General features: G+C 35.9%; 1 protein-coding gene across 1 annotated transcript; it reads right to left on the bottom strand.

Moving 5' to 3' along the window:
• Positions 1–974: 974 nt before the first annotated feature.
• Positions 975–1385, bottom strand: LOC131825691 (keratin-associated protein 6-1-like). Its single transcript, XM_059165098.1, has one exon. The coding sequence runs from the start codon at positions 1383–1385 to the stop codon at positions 975–977; it is 411 nt and encodes a 136-aa protein (XP_059021081.1).
• Positions 1386–13533: the final 12148 nt, after the last annotated feature.

The raw sequence follows: 13533 nt of genomic DNA, 5'->3' as shown, positions 1-13533 counted from the left end.
GGCTGCAATATCTCCTGTCTATTATGAACCTATAAAAATTAGTGTCAAATAACTTGATGAAATATTGATACTAACCCATATCTATGGCAGATTCTATTTTGAACAGAGCAATGGGGCAACATGAACCATATTATTTTCCCCTCCATTCCTAAATACAATTTTCTTTGCCTGATCTGAATGGTTGATAGGGCTGTGAGCAACTAGGAATAAGTCAAGCTAGGGCTCTGTGTGGATTCCAGTGGAGAGAATTGATCTAGGGCTTTCTGCATTGTAGGTTTGGCACGCACCTGACAAAATCCCGTATGTCTTATCTAAGCAGTATAAATGAAAATTATTGATAATATCAGCATTCACAGATCCCTGGCCACCTAAGGGAAGTCAACTTCTCCCCAACATGGCAGGTCCCTATTGAGATTGGAAGGAGCCTGAAGTACTAATTAAGAAACTGTAGAAATCTATAGGCAAGAAATATAGAGCTAAAATCATTATAAGAAAAAAATGTGTTCCCCTCTCTTTACCAGACAAGAAACTAAGATTTACAAAGGTCAGGGATTTTTCTGTAATCACAAATATTAGAATCAGTACAGCAAAGATGAGATGAATACCGAGGAAAATTATTTCTGGAAGAAAATTGTTATTCTATTAATAACCCAGAAAATCAAACTCTACATAATAAATTAATTAAACAAGTTTTCTTTTTCAAATTTATAAGGAAATTCAAATTTATTAGGAAAACAGATAAGCAAATTTAGCATAAAATTACAAAAATAAGAGCTATACCAGTATCATCTTGTTGGAACATGAGTTCACAAGTTGAGTCTTTCAGGTATCAAGTGGTATCAGTTCCAGATATCAGAAGTTTGCAGTGCAAGATAGATTAAACATCTATCGAGGGTAAGACAAAAATTTGTGTGGTTCAGAACTGCTGAGTCCTTAAGTGAAGGTGTGGAGAGTGAGAGTCTCCCATGGTGACCTCAATAGTAGCCCCCAAAGCCAGAGCTGTAGCCAGAGCTGCAGCCATAGCCACAGCCACAGAGGGAACGTGAGCCATAGCCGTAGCCACAACCAGAGCCACAGCCATAGCCACAGCCCAGTCTGCAGAAGCCACAGCCATAGCTGGAGCCATAGCCACAGCCCAGGCCTCCGTAGCCACAGCCTCCGTAGCCACAGCCTCCATAGCCACAGCCTCCATAGCCACAGCCTCCATAGCCACAGCGTCTGTAGCCACAGCCTCCATAGTAGCTGCCACACATGGTGTTGGTTGTTGGTTGTTGAGGTTGTCCTTGGGTAGAGAAGGTGAGAAGTGTCACTTCACTGTGGACATTTTCCCCCTGTGGAGGTCTTTTATATGCTCTCAGAGTGGGTGTCACCACAACACGTGTCATGTCATTGGCTAATTTGCAGGACCACTGTGAGTAATTTGTTGACTTCTGGTTTTAAACATGGCTTCAGAGGCAATGAAGAGATCTGCTTTGTTTCACCACATCTGAACCATTCTTTGGGACATTAAGGAGAATCAGTTGTACTCATGAAATCTTTAATTACCCTTTGTAATCAATCTCTATGGAAAGAAATAACATTTTTATTGACAAACTCTGACCTGCTCCAGATAAATAATTTTGCTTTCTTTGTATTGACATTCAGCAGATCATAGTATTCTCTCTTGACCTTGAATTCTCCATTATTACCTCCTGCTGCAAACCTATTATTTTCCATGAGAGAGTCTTCTCATTTTCATGCAAGAGATGCTTTACCACTAAAAGCCAAGAATTGATTACTTAGTTTCATGATGTTTTTGATAAAAAGCAAATAGTTTAAAATTCTGAAATACCAGGTCTAAGAAAACTAGACTTTCTCATTTACACTAATATTTCTTAAACTTTTAACACTCTATTTTAAGCACAAACTATTTCCCCCATGTTTCAAATTTATACCCTGAATTCAGAGTCAGAAAAAAAAGAAGAAATGATGAGGTTTTACTGGATTCATGAAATGACATTTTTATGAAATTTTTTAAAAATTTGAACTCTGTGATCTGACTGGAGTATGGTGTTTTTAATTTAAAACAATAATACTGCCAGAGATAACTTTTTGTGGAATCTACTAGATTTTCCCTAACAAACTGGCTTTTGATAAAATCTTTCATACTCTGAAAAATATGAGAAATACATTGCTATCATCATTATTATTATTATGTTATAACTTTTACTACAATGAAGTTCACTGTTGAATTCAATGATAAAGTCAAATAACCACTCTAAACCTCTATGTTCCTAGAAAAATCGACTCCTAAGAGTCAGTGGAACACATCTGATAAGTATAAAATATATTTTACTCTCTGTTTGCACATATTCTCCCAGTTTTTCTTCAGGAAAAAATTCTCATTTGTTTTTGTGTTAAATATAAGCTCCTTTGGAAGCATATTTTGAAATGTATATTCATTCATCTCCACCATTTCTTTGTGTGAACGTATTGATTAATGCAAAGGGATAGGGTTGAAGTATCTCCAACAAGAATCTGAAGAGTGTTGTTTGCTGACCTATCTACAAAACGTTAGGATGAAAGAACATTGCAGTAGCTTAGAATTCTTTGTATAAGAAAGAAAATCCCACTTAAGAGGATGACAGAGGAACCTGAAGTACAATGTCAGTAACCATGTGCATTACATGGTATTAGAAATAACTAGCTTTGCCTATTGCATTGTCTCCCTTGATAATAATGGATATTTCTAATTGGGCAAACTAAAATGAGGGAAATCTCAATATTTTTCTTTAAGTTATCGGTGTTTGAGAGGTTTATATATGAACACATATAAGTTCTGATAGAATAAATCTCTAGTCTCAGTACTGAGTAGGTATAAATAAATCTTTTTAAGGATAGAACTATATGAAAAGAACTAACTATTCCAAATCAGAACGTCAATCTGAGGACTCAGAATGACTCCAGACAAGACAAGAACAACACTCTCAGACATTTTTTTTAAAACTTAGTAATGTTTAAAAGCCACATAATTTAGAAAACTAGAATAAGCATACAAGCAAATGGCGAAATCTGGAAAGAGAAAATATATAATTTGTCATGAAAGAGTAGACTTCCAAATGTAAAGATTCATTAAAGGCAGACAAATACTAATATGAGGTAAGACAGGGGACAAATTCAGAAATTCTTCTAAAATTTAGAGTAAAAGCATAATAAGAAAAAAAAAATACAAAAATAGAAGAAATGTGTAGAACATATTCCAGGTATCTAATATTGTAGAGTAAGGATCACACATATAAAAAGTGACAAGGGCGCCTGGGTGGCTCAGTGGGTTAAAGCCTCTGCCTTCAGCTCAGGTCATGATCTCAGGGTCCTGGGATTGAGCCCTGCATTGGGCTCTTGCTCAGCAGGGAACCTGCTTCCCCCTCCTTTCTCTGTCTGCCTCTCTGCCTACTTGTGATCTCTCTCTGTCAAATAAATAAAGAAATCTTAAAAAAAAAAAAAGTGACAGAAAAAAGGATCAGAGAAACATTTAGAGAAAGACGTTTTTAGATAGAAGATTCCTAAAACATAAACATATATTTAGTGTCATATCAGACATTAACAATTAAAGGATACTAATATTTAAATGTCCAGAGAGTTTCTTTGCCTTCTCTGGGAAAAATATTACCTAGAAAGATTAAAATATTTTACATTTATACACAAAGAGAAAAAAATCCTGTAGTTATGAGAACTGCCACTTGAGTACATTTCTTCGTCACTACTTATTTGCAGTTGTAAAATGTTCATAGTTTTAGCACATACCAGACTTGTTCTGAGAATGATGTGAGGTAATGCACATATGGGATTTCACACAGTAACTGCTCTGTGGTAAACAGCTTGTAAATGCTATCTAATTGTTATTATTATTAAAATAATAATTATAAATTGTTACAGAGTTCTAACACAAGAATTCCACGAAGAGCACGAGGCAAGATAAACAGAGAATATTCTTATATATAGGAAGAAGCAGAAAAAAACCCCCATGTGTATAATAGTGTCTGATAACACATACATAGCATTTATTAAATTCCAGGCATGGTTTAAATGCTTTACATATCTTGACACATTTAATTCTCATAAAAACACCAAACTGTAGGTGGTGATTTTTATGTAAGAATAACAAGGCCTAAGAATTTACATAATTTAACCAATGTTATAGGCAGCTCAGTGGAAGAATCTAAATCTCACACAATGCAATATATTTATTCATACATTTTGCCTCATGAGAAAGCCTAGGAGTTGCTATCCCTGTTATAATAATGGATTATTTATAATAGAAATCCATGAATTTAGACTGATGTAAATAACTGAACAATGAAGTGGAAAAACTTCCTTGAAGAATGCCAACTAATATATTTGAAAAAACAAAAGATGAAAATGAGAAAAATCAACATTCTCAATCCATCATCATAATAAATAATTCAGGCAAGAAAGAAAAATAAGTGCTAAGACTAATGATAAATTTGGGAATTTGAATGGAATATTCATGTAGTCACAAAATATCTCTGCCAAAATATTTCTTAATGGCTAAAAGAATAATAAAAGTAACTTTCAGGTAGAGGAATCTGGTACTCATCATATTGATGAAGTGTAAAATTATCCCCATCGGTAATGGAACTCATCAACCTCAAGTGCCACTCAATGGAGTCCAACAAAAAGCAAACACCAACCCTTTCTTTATTCGCTTGACAAAATGCATAACCTTGTTCTAATCACAAGAAACATTAGGAAAATCAGAACTGGGGAATATTCTAAAAGAAAATATCTCCTATAATCTGTAGAGACATTAAAGTCAGGGAAGAGACTTTAAGACAGTGTGACAACTGGGCACATTTGTGACCCTAGATTAGATTATTTTTCTATCAGAGCATTATTATGACAATTAAATTCTTGGAAAGAATATTGTAGAAAGGAAGAGGAGGAGGCAGCTTGGGGTAGGGAGGAAAGCTGAGTTGGCAGTCAGCTCATTGGAAGGCTCAGGAAACAATATGGAAGATTCGAAAGCTGGAATTTCCCGGAAGAATTGTTGGAGGTTGGGGCAAGAAGGTGTGTCCTTATACCCTCCAAGTGATCAATCATGGGAGTCTGGCTGCAGGAAGTGGGTGCTGTCTTTTGTTGACAGTGCTCTTCACCTGAAGGTATTCTGTAACACCACCAGCAACCGCACAGTCATTTCTTCATTGCTGAAGAGGAATAGAGTGTTGTTGTACCAAGTGATCCCAGAAGATTTGGACTAAAGGTGATAACACGAAACTTAAACTTACATATGTTAGGGGTGATCCAGTTATAAATATAAAAAAAAATTAATATAAAGTTCTTAAGTAATTCACCTATTACCCAGGATGCTCACTGATATAATTTTGACACTTAATACTTGGATTTTGTTCTCAGAATTTATCATAGAATACCAATTGCCCCCCACAAAAAGAACACAAAACTGTCTTATATTCACTCAATGCTTGATTGACCTAATTTTGGCACAAATTTCCTTATTTTTAGCATAACTAATGATCTTAATCTCTGTCTTAAAAATATTGGTTTTGGAAATATATGATTATTTTAATTGCTAGAGTCAGAAAAAATAGATCGTGATGTATTTTAGTAAATGATTATCTTGCAATGTTAAAAATGTACTAATGTGTTAATCTCATGAAATAATAAGAGGTTGGGAAGTGCTCTAGATTATGACAGGCAACAAATTGCAAAGTATGGCAGTTTTCACTCATTGGATTCTCTATCAAAAATAAAAGCTATGAAGAGACAGACAGAGAGACAGAGAGAGAGAGCAGACAGGGAGAAAGGGGAAACCAATTGCCAAATCTAGATGAAGAGTACTTAGCTGTTCATTATACCGCTTGCCCAACTTAACTGAAGGTTTGAAAATTTTCAAAAGTAAATGCTGGGAGAAATGAATCGATATAGAGAAAAACATTATTTTTTGCAGTACTGAAATCTGCAGTGAAGCATTTTTTGAATGCCTAAATGTAAGTGACTTCTGTTTGAAAGCTTGAATATGAGTATAAAAAAAGTAAAAGGGAAAAAAACATAAAAAATAAAAATGAAAGAGTGCCACCTCTAGGAAAAAGCATACGACCTCTAGGTAACACAGAGGGAAGGTAAGGACACATAATTATGAGATGTATGCTTGCTTCTGTACTAAGAAAGCAGAAGAAAATGAAAATACAAATTGGGTGAGCAGGAATGGGTAGAAGGAATAAATACAGGAGTGAGACTATTTATTACTGAGTGTATCTTTATATATAGTTTTGATCTCTGAACCATGGAAACACTCCTTATATTTTAAAAACAGAATAAATACACTTGAAACCAAATATAAATGGAAACAAAAGAACTCTTTCCTTAATATAAATAGCATAACTACTCGGGAAGAAAATTAATTCATATCATTGTTGAGCACAATATTCTGTCCATTCTTAGTGGGATCCCTTCTAACGCTAAGAACGCTGCAATGAAATTTTAGCAGGTTGCTCAGGGTATTGCTTTCAGTATGCAATTGAGAGTGAATATTGCACACAGGATTGAATAGAGTTAATACAGTGATTCTGTTGGGATCTGGAGTTTTCAGTGTAAGAAAGAAGCAACTGTGGCATGGGGTAAAATGTAAAAGAATCTTATGTTTTTCAGTTTTAGTTGGAATTATTCATCATTTGAAGCTTTTAAAGAAGTGAACCAGCCAAATGAATACAAAGCAGATGCTTTTTCGGGGCTGTTAGTGGTGGCATTTCACTTGATGCGAAATACTTAGAGAAGCTAACATGTCAACCAAATATGTTCATGCTAAGACAGGCTAAGTGGCAGATCTTGGAAAGCTATAATCAGTAACAGTCTCATCTCATGAGTCTCTAATTTAGGATCTGTTCTCTAACTTAAGTCAATATCTGATTTCTTTGTGTTTCATCATTATGACCTACCAGGTAGGCCAAAGGAGTTTTTAAAAATCTGCCATTGCTTGAGATGGACAAGCATAAACCATCTAAATTCTGCATAGTATTGAAAGAAAATTCTAAGCTTCCAGAATAAATAGGAAAGACAAGTCTTCATAAATAATGGTTTTAAAGGAAAAAAGGACTCTCTTCTGGGTAACGATTTTTCCAGAGATCTTGATTCCATGGCTTCAACATTTTTTACTATCTTGGACCAGTCAAAATGAATTGGGACAGATCCATTATCTTACACTAAAATGCTACTTAAACTCATTCATGTCTAACACAAAAGCTTGAAATACTCTATCAAGAGAAGATAATTGCCAAGTTTACAGATACATTAGTCACAGAAAATTAGTGGAGAAAGAAATGATTATAGCTACAACCATGAAATCACATGTATCACAGGAACAAGAAATCTCAAGAAAACCACCAAGTGGCTCTAAGCTTAAATACATACTAGTTGGTAGAAAAGGTGTCACTTAAAAAAAGCTATATGTTTCCAGACACATAGAAGTTAGGTACAACAGTAGGTTTAAACTTCTCTACCTTTTGCATTGAGCAAGCATAGGAAATACTTCTTCTTCTTCTTCTTTTTTTAAAGATTCTATTTATTTATTTGGTAGAGAGAGAGAGATCACATGCAAGCAGAGAGGCAGGCAGGGGGCTGGGGGAGAGAAGGCTCCCCGCTGAGGAGAGAGCCCTATGCAAGACTCAATCCCAGGATCCTGAGATCATGATGTGGGCCGAGGGCGGAGGCTTAACCTACTGAGCCACCTAGGCACCCTGGAAATGCTTCTTTTTTGAATATTCCCCAAAACATTGAGGTGCCTGGGTGGCACCCCAGGTTGGTTAAGTCTCTGACTCTTGATTTCAGCTCAGTCATGATCTTAGTGTCCTGAGATCAGCACAGGGGCTGCTTGGGGTTTTCTCTTGGCCTGTCTCTGCCCCTCTCCTGCTCCTGGTCTCTCTCCCTAATAGATAAATAAGTAAATAAGCCTCCAAACAGACTAGAATTGGAGAATTCTGGGCCAACTTCTGCATCTTCTAAAGGATTTCGCTATTAAGGTTTGGTATAAAAGTACTTTGAATATATAGTGTTTCCAGGCAATGCTTAACTAAATTGACAAATTACCTGTTTTCATCCTCACAACACACTTGAGTAGCACATGGTCATCAGTACCTTACCAAAGCAGAAAAATGAAGGCTTCAAGTTTGATACTTCTTTAGTGTTGCAAATCAAGAATTTGGTAAAATAACTGAAGTAGAAACATTAAAACAAGATGTCTCCCCAATAAGGCAGTGGTTTCCTTTAATTTTTTTTTTAAGATTTTATTTATTTATTTGACAGACAGAGATAATAAGTAGTCAGAGAGGCAGACAGAGAGGAGGAAGCAGGCTCCCTGCTGAGCAGAGAGCCTGATGTGGGGCTCGATCCAAGGACCCTGGGATCATGATCTGAGCCGAAGGCAGAGGCTTTAACCCACTGAGCCACCCAGGCACCCCTGTTTCCTTTAATTTATCCACGAAAAAAAAGAAAAAAGCTAAAATGACAAACACTGGACTTTAAATGACAAGAAAGCCAGGTTTATTATTCCACACTGAAAGAGTTTATTAGGAAATTAGAGAAATGGTTCCTGCATGAACATCAAAAGGGAGGACCTATGGCAGCACATTCCATTGAGAGACCATAGAGTTCTCAGGATGAGTTTCACAAGCTCCCACTTCTCATGAGGTAAGTACAGGAAGGAAAAAGATTGCTGTATTCGACCCAAAGGGCTCCTGAAGGCAGCTCTTCAGCAAAGTTCAGAAGCTGTGGGGCTCAGAACTGGTGAATCCTATGTCCAGGTGTGGAAGGTGAGAGTCTCCCATGGCGACCTCAATAGTAGCAGCCAAAGCCAGAGCCATAGCCAGAGCCGTATCCATAGCCACAGCCACAGAGGGAGCGGGAGCCATAGCCGTAGCCACAGCCAGAGCCACAGCCATAGCCACAGCCATAGCTGGAGCCATAGCCACAGCCCAGGCCTCCGTAGCCACAGCCTCCGTAGCCACAGCCTCCGTAACCACAGCCTCCGTAGCCACAGCCTCCGTAGCCACAGCCTCCATAGCCACAGCGTCCGTAGCCACAGCCTCCGTAGTAGCTGCCACACATGGTGTTGGTTGTTGAGGTTGTCCTTGAGTAGAGGAGGAGAGGAGAAGTGTCACTTCAGTGTGGACAGTTCCCCTGCAGAGACCTTTTATATACCCTCGATGTGGGTGGGATCCACCACAGAAGTCATGCCACTGGCTAATCTTATGACTAATCTAATTAATTTGTTGTTTCTCAACCATAAAATAAGTCTTAGAGGTATTTGGGAGACTCACTGTGTTTGGCTCTCCATTTGGACTCTCATCCAATCAAGGGCTTCAAAGAAAGAAGATACACACTCACACCTATGCAGCCCAGCCTCAAATTAGAATTTCATTTTAGCCTCCTATAACCATACTTTTTATCAGGAAAGATACATTTATCAGTCTCAACCTTATTTGCTCCTGGCACTAGTTAGTTTCACTAACGTTTTTAACATTTCATAACAATACTACTACTTTTGACTCTCTTCTTTTGAGCTGAGTCAATTGTTTTCTGCAGGGATTCAGTTCCTTTTCATACTAAAACCATCATGTATCTTTCATCCCCATGATGTTGATAATAATTCAATTAAATTTTCCAAAATACCAAGTCTGAGCAAAATGCATTATCTTTTTCTATGTGTACCAATGAGTTTAATTCCCATTTATATTCAATTTCTACTGAAGAACTACAACATAAGTTATTTCTTGGAATCCAATTGTTCTGCTTTTCTCTTTCTACATTGAGCATACAATTATACAAATAAGTATTCTCATTAATATTAGAATAATAATCTAAGGAACTGTCCAATAGGTTTAACATTGCATATTTGCATTTACAATGTATTACACAGAGGTCAGTTCCTTTATCGAAATGCCTAGTCATTATTCTCTACGTAACTGATCATACTGCATTCTCTTGCATAGCCCTACCATTATTAGTCTTTATTTAAATTAATGTGGTAATTCTTTCCATTGGAAGGCACTGGAAAAGTGAGAATAGTTTCATGTAACAGTTAAAAAAAATGTACCTTTGTGTCTTTACAAGAATGTGTGTGGGGAGCTGTCATCCTCACATCATGTGGAATCTATTATTGTTTTTGTTTTTCTAGTGATATTTCTGAGTCAAACTATTTTTAAGTATCCCCTCATAACCATACGTGGAGACAGGGAGTAAAAGATGATGGACACTCTGTATTTTAGTTAACTTTTCTCCATAGATTATAAGAATGAAGGTGCAAAATTTTAAAAATTTTCCAATTCATCTTTTAAGTATATCTAAGGAGTCAACAATGCCTCTTAATAAAATAAATGTTTTCATACTGAGGATCTGATCAAACACATTCAACCTTTCATCTAGTGTGTGTTTTTGAATGTTCTTTCCATGTGTGTCTTTTGGTAGCTTCATTTTTGTTAAATGGGCATATTATTGTATCATTTTATTCACCATTTAGTGGATTGATATCTTAGAAGGAGAGGATATCTTCGCTATATCATTTTCAGATTTTCCATACAGAAATTAAAAGTAGTCTCAAATATCAGGGTCAATTAAGTAATAAGTTAGAATAAGTTTTCAGTAAAAACTAATTTGAATAACATGCTGATCAGTCTTCCTCTAGGTCAAGTTCTTAGAACGTCACCTGAAATTGATATTAGTCAGTTAAAGAAAAAAAACACAAAACTATAGTTAACTTTTTTTTTTGTTGGTATTTGATTAATATAGCTATAAAAGACATTATTATTCTGTGTAATACAATACCCCTAATAATATTATTAAAGGGGTTATATCTCTATAGAATTTACTTCCTGGGGCTAATTTGTTTCTTTTGAGCAACAAAGTTTCTCTCTGATCATAACCGAGAGCTTGCACCCGAGAAGTTTCCATTAACAATTTGTTTTCTGCTGTGATTTTCTGAACCACATCTAGTTCTGAAGTACATTCCATGATCAAAAGCAGAACAAAACAACCCTCCTTGTGTCCTTGGTCCTTTCCAGCTGCTCTCACATTTTCTTCTGTTTCATTGCAAAATTTCACGTCTTTTTCCATGGTAGCTTTCTCTTTACATCTTTCCTCATACCTTTGGTCTTTTGTCTTCACCACTCCACCAAAACCGCTCTTGCAGGGATCACCAAACCCCAACCTTGTCAAAACTAGAGAGTCAGTCTTCATTTCACTAAGACTCTGAGTAGCATACAGATTCACCAGCTCCTCTTCTCATTCCTGGAAAACTCCCTGATGCTTATCTATATCCTACTGCACACATTGGATTTAATTGTAGTATCACCAGGTGCTTCTGGTCTAGTATCCCTTTTCTTTACTCCTCTTCAGATCTTATTTTCAAATGTGAAGGTGCCCAGCTAGATGCTTGCCCTGCCTATAGTTTACATTTAAACACTTTTTAAAAATTTTTTTTTCTTTTTACTTTGGTGTAGATAACACACAGTCTGTGTTATATTAGTTTTGTAGTATTCAATATAACATTTAAACTTTCTTTCAGGGTTACTCTGGATACATTATTTTATCCAATTAATTTCCATTCACATTTCCAATTCTGATATATATCCAAATGTTCACTTGACATCTCCTTAGAGTGTTAAATGTCATAAAAAAATTAATAAAATGAAGCTAAGTTCTAGATTCTTCATAGACTCAGTTTCCTTCCTTCCTCTTTTCCTTCCTTCCTACCTCCCTTCCTTCCTCCCCTCTTTCCCTCCCTCCTTCCTTCTGCCTCTTAAAGGGTACAAGACATAAATCACTTGGGGTTCCTCCCCCTGGTTTATTCTTTACTGCATTTCCACATTAAGGTTGCTAGATTATATATGACACCCAGTTAAATTTGAATTTCAAAATTCAAAATTCAGAATATTGAATTTCCCAAATATTACATGGGATATGCTTATATATATAAATTATTTATCTGAAAATCAAATTCTTATTTCCTATACCTAGTAACTGGAAGCTTAGAAACATAGCCTTTATGGGTTGCCCTGTTATAGCCTTGACTAGATCTATGAGCATCTCTTGGAACACTCTTCCTCTCTTTATAATATACAGAAATCAGTAGTTTTTTTGTTCTTCAGATGTAGCAAACCTATTTCCAACTTAAAACTTCTGCTTGGGGGTTGCTGAACCCTTGAAAGTAATAGCAAAAACAGCTAAGACCTTTTCTTCCTTTCCCTGACCATCTAGTCTGAAGTAATCTCTCACTAGTGCTCTTTTAAAATTTATCTTACTTGCCTTGATTTGTAATGTAAATAGATTTATCCCTACAGAAATGATCTCCTTCACTTGTCATTTGCTTTCAAATATCTACCTGCATTTCCTGCCCTTGCTCAATCTGGAATTTAAATTCCATAACAATAGGGATCTTGTCTGTCCTGTTCATTCCTCCATTTCCAATGCTCATAGTAGTGCCTGACAGATGATTGATTATTAAAATTTTGACGCATGAAAAGGTTAATAAATGACCAAATCAATGCAATCAAGTATAATTTTAATATTCTTTTATTTTGAAATAATTTGAGTTACCAAAAGTTGCAAAATATATAGAATTTTCCCATTTATTCTTTATCCAGTTACACAACTATGTTACTACTTTCATAATCAAGTACAATTATCAAAACTAAGAAATTAACCTTGCACCATATTCATTTTTTTTATTTTTTATTTTTTAAAATTTTTTATTTTTTTATAAACATATATTTTTATCCCCAGGTTGCACCATATTCTTAACTAACTTCAACATTTTATTTGGGTTTTGCCTTTTTTTTTTTCTTTAGTGTCCTTTTTCTGGTCCAGGACCCAATTCAAGGTCCTACATGGCAGTTGATTGTTTTATGTCTTTAGTCTCCCCCAAACTGGTGACATTTTCTGTATTTTTTTTAACTTTTATGGCATTAACAATTTAAAAAAGTCAAATGTTTTATAGTATGTTATAAAATTTGAGTTTGTTTTCTTATAACGAAGTTGAGGTTATACATTTTGGGCAGGAATGTCAAAGGAGGCATACCTATCTCTTGTATCATAGCAGGGAGTACATGTTGTTAGTAAATCTTTAAAATTTTCTGGAGTAGATTTTTAAGCTCAAATTACTAATACAGTAAATCCTTCCATTTCTATATAGCCATAGTCCATGGATTGATTGGTTGATTGATTGGTTTAAAGATTTTATTTATTCATTTGAGAGAGATAGAGAGAGCAGGACCAATGCAGGGCCAGAAGAAGAGGGAGAAACAGACTCCCCACTGAGCAGGGAGCCCTATGTGAACTTGGCTTGATCCCAGGACTCTGAGAACCTGACCTGAGCCAAAGGCAGACACTTAACTGACTGAGCCACCCAGGTGGCCCTGGTCCATGGATTTAAACTTTAGAGATTCTACTGTGGTTTTTGATTATATACAAAATGATAGATGCATACACATGTGAAGTATAAACCGAAATGGAAAATACTGCTTCACA

The sequence above is a fragment of the Mustela lutreola genome, chromosome 2 (genome assembly GCF_030435805.1).
Source record: "Mustela lutreola isolate mMusLut2 chromosome 2, mMusLut2.pri, whole genome shotgun sequence".
Classification (NCBI taxonomy): domain Eukaryota; kingdom Metazoa; phylum Chordata; class Mammalia; order Carnivora; family Mustelidae; genus Mustela; species Mustela lutreola.
The sequence above is the reverse complement of the archived record's forward strand: the minus strand, read 5'-3'. Positions and strand labels throughout refer to the sequence as shown.

What these genes read in the sequence shown, in the direction of transcription:
- LOC131825691 (XM_059165098.1), bottom strand. Translation starts at nt 1,385, where the DNA reads ATGACACGTGTTGTGGTGACACCCACTCTGAGAGCATATAAAAGACCT.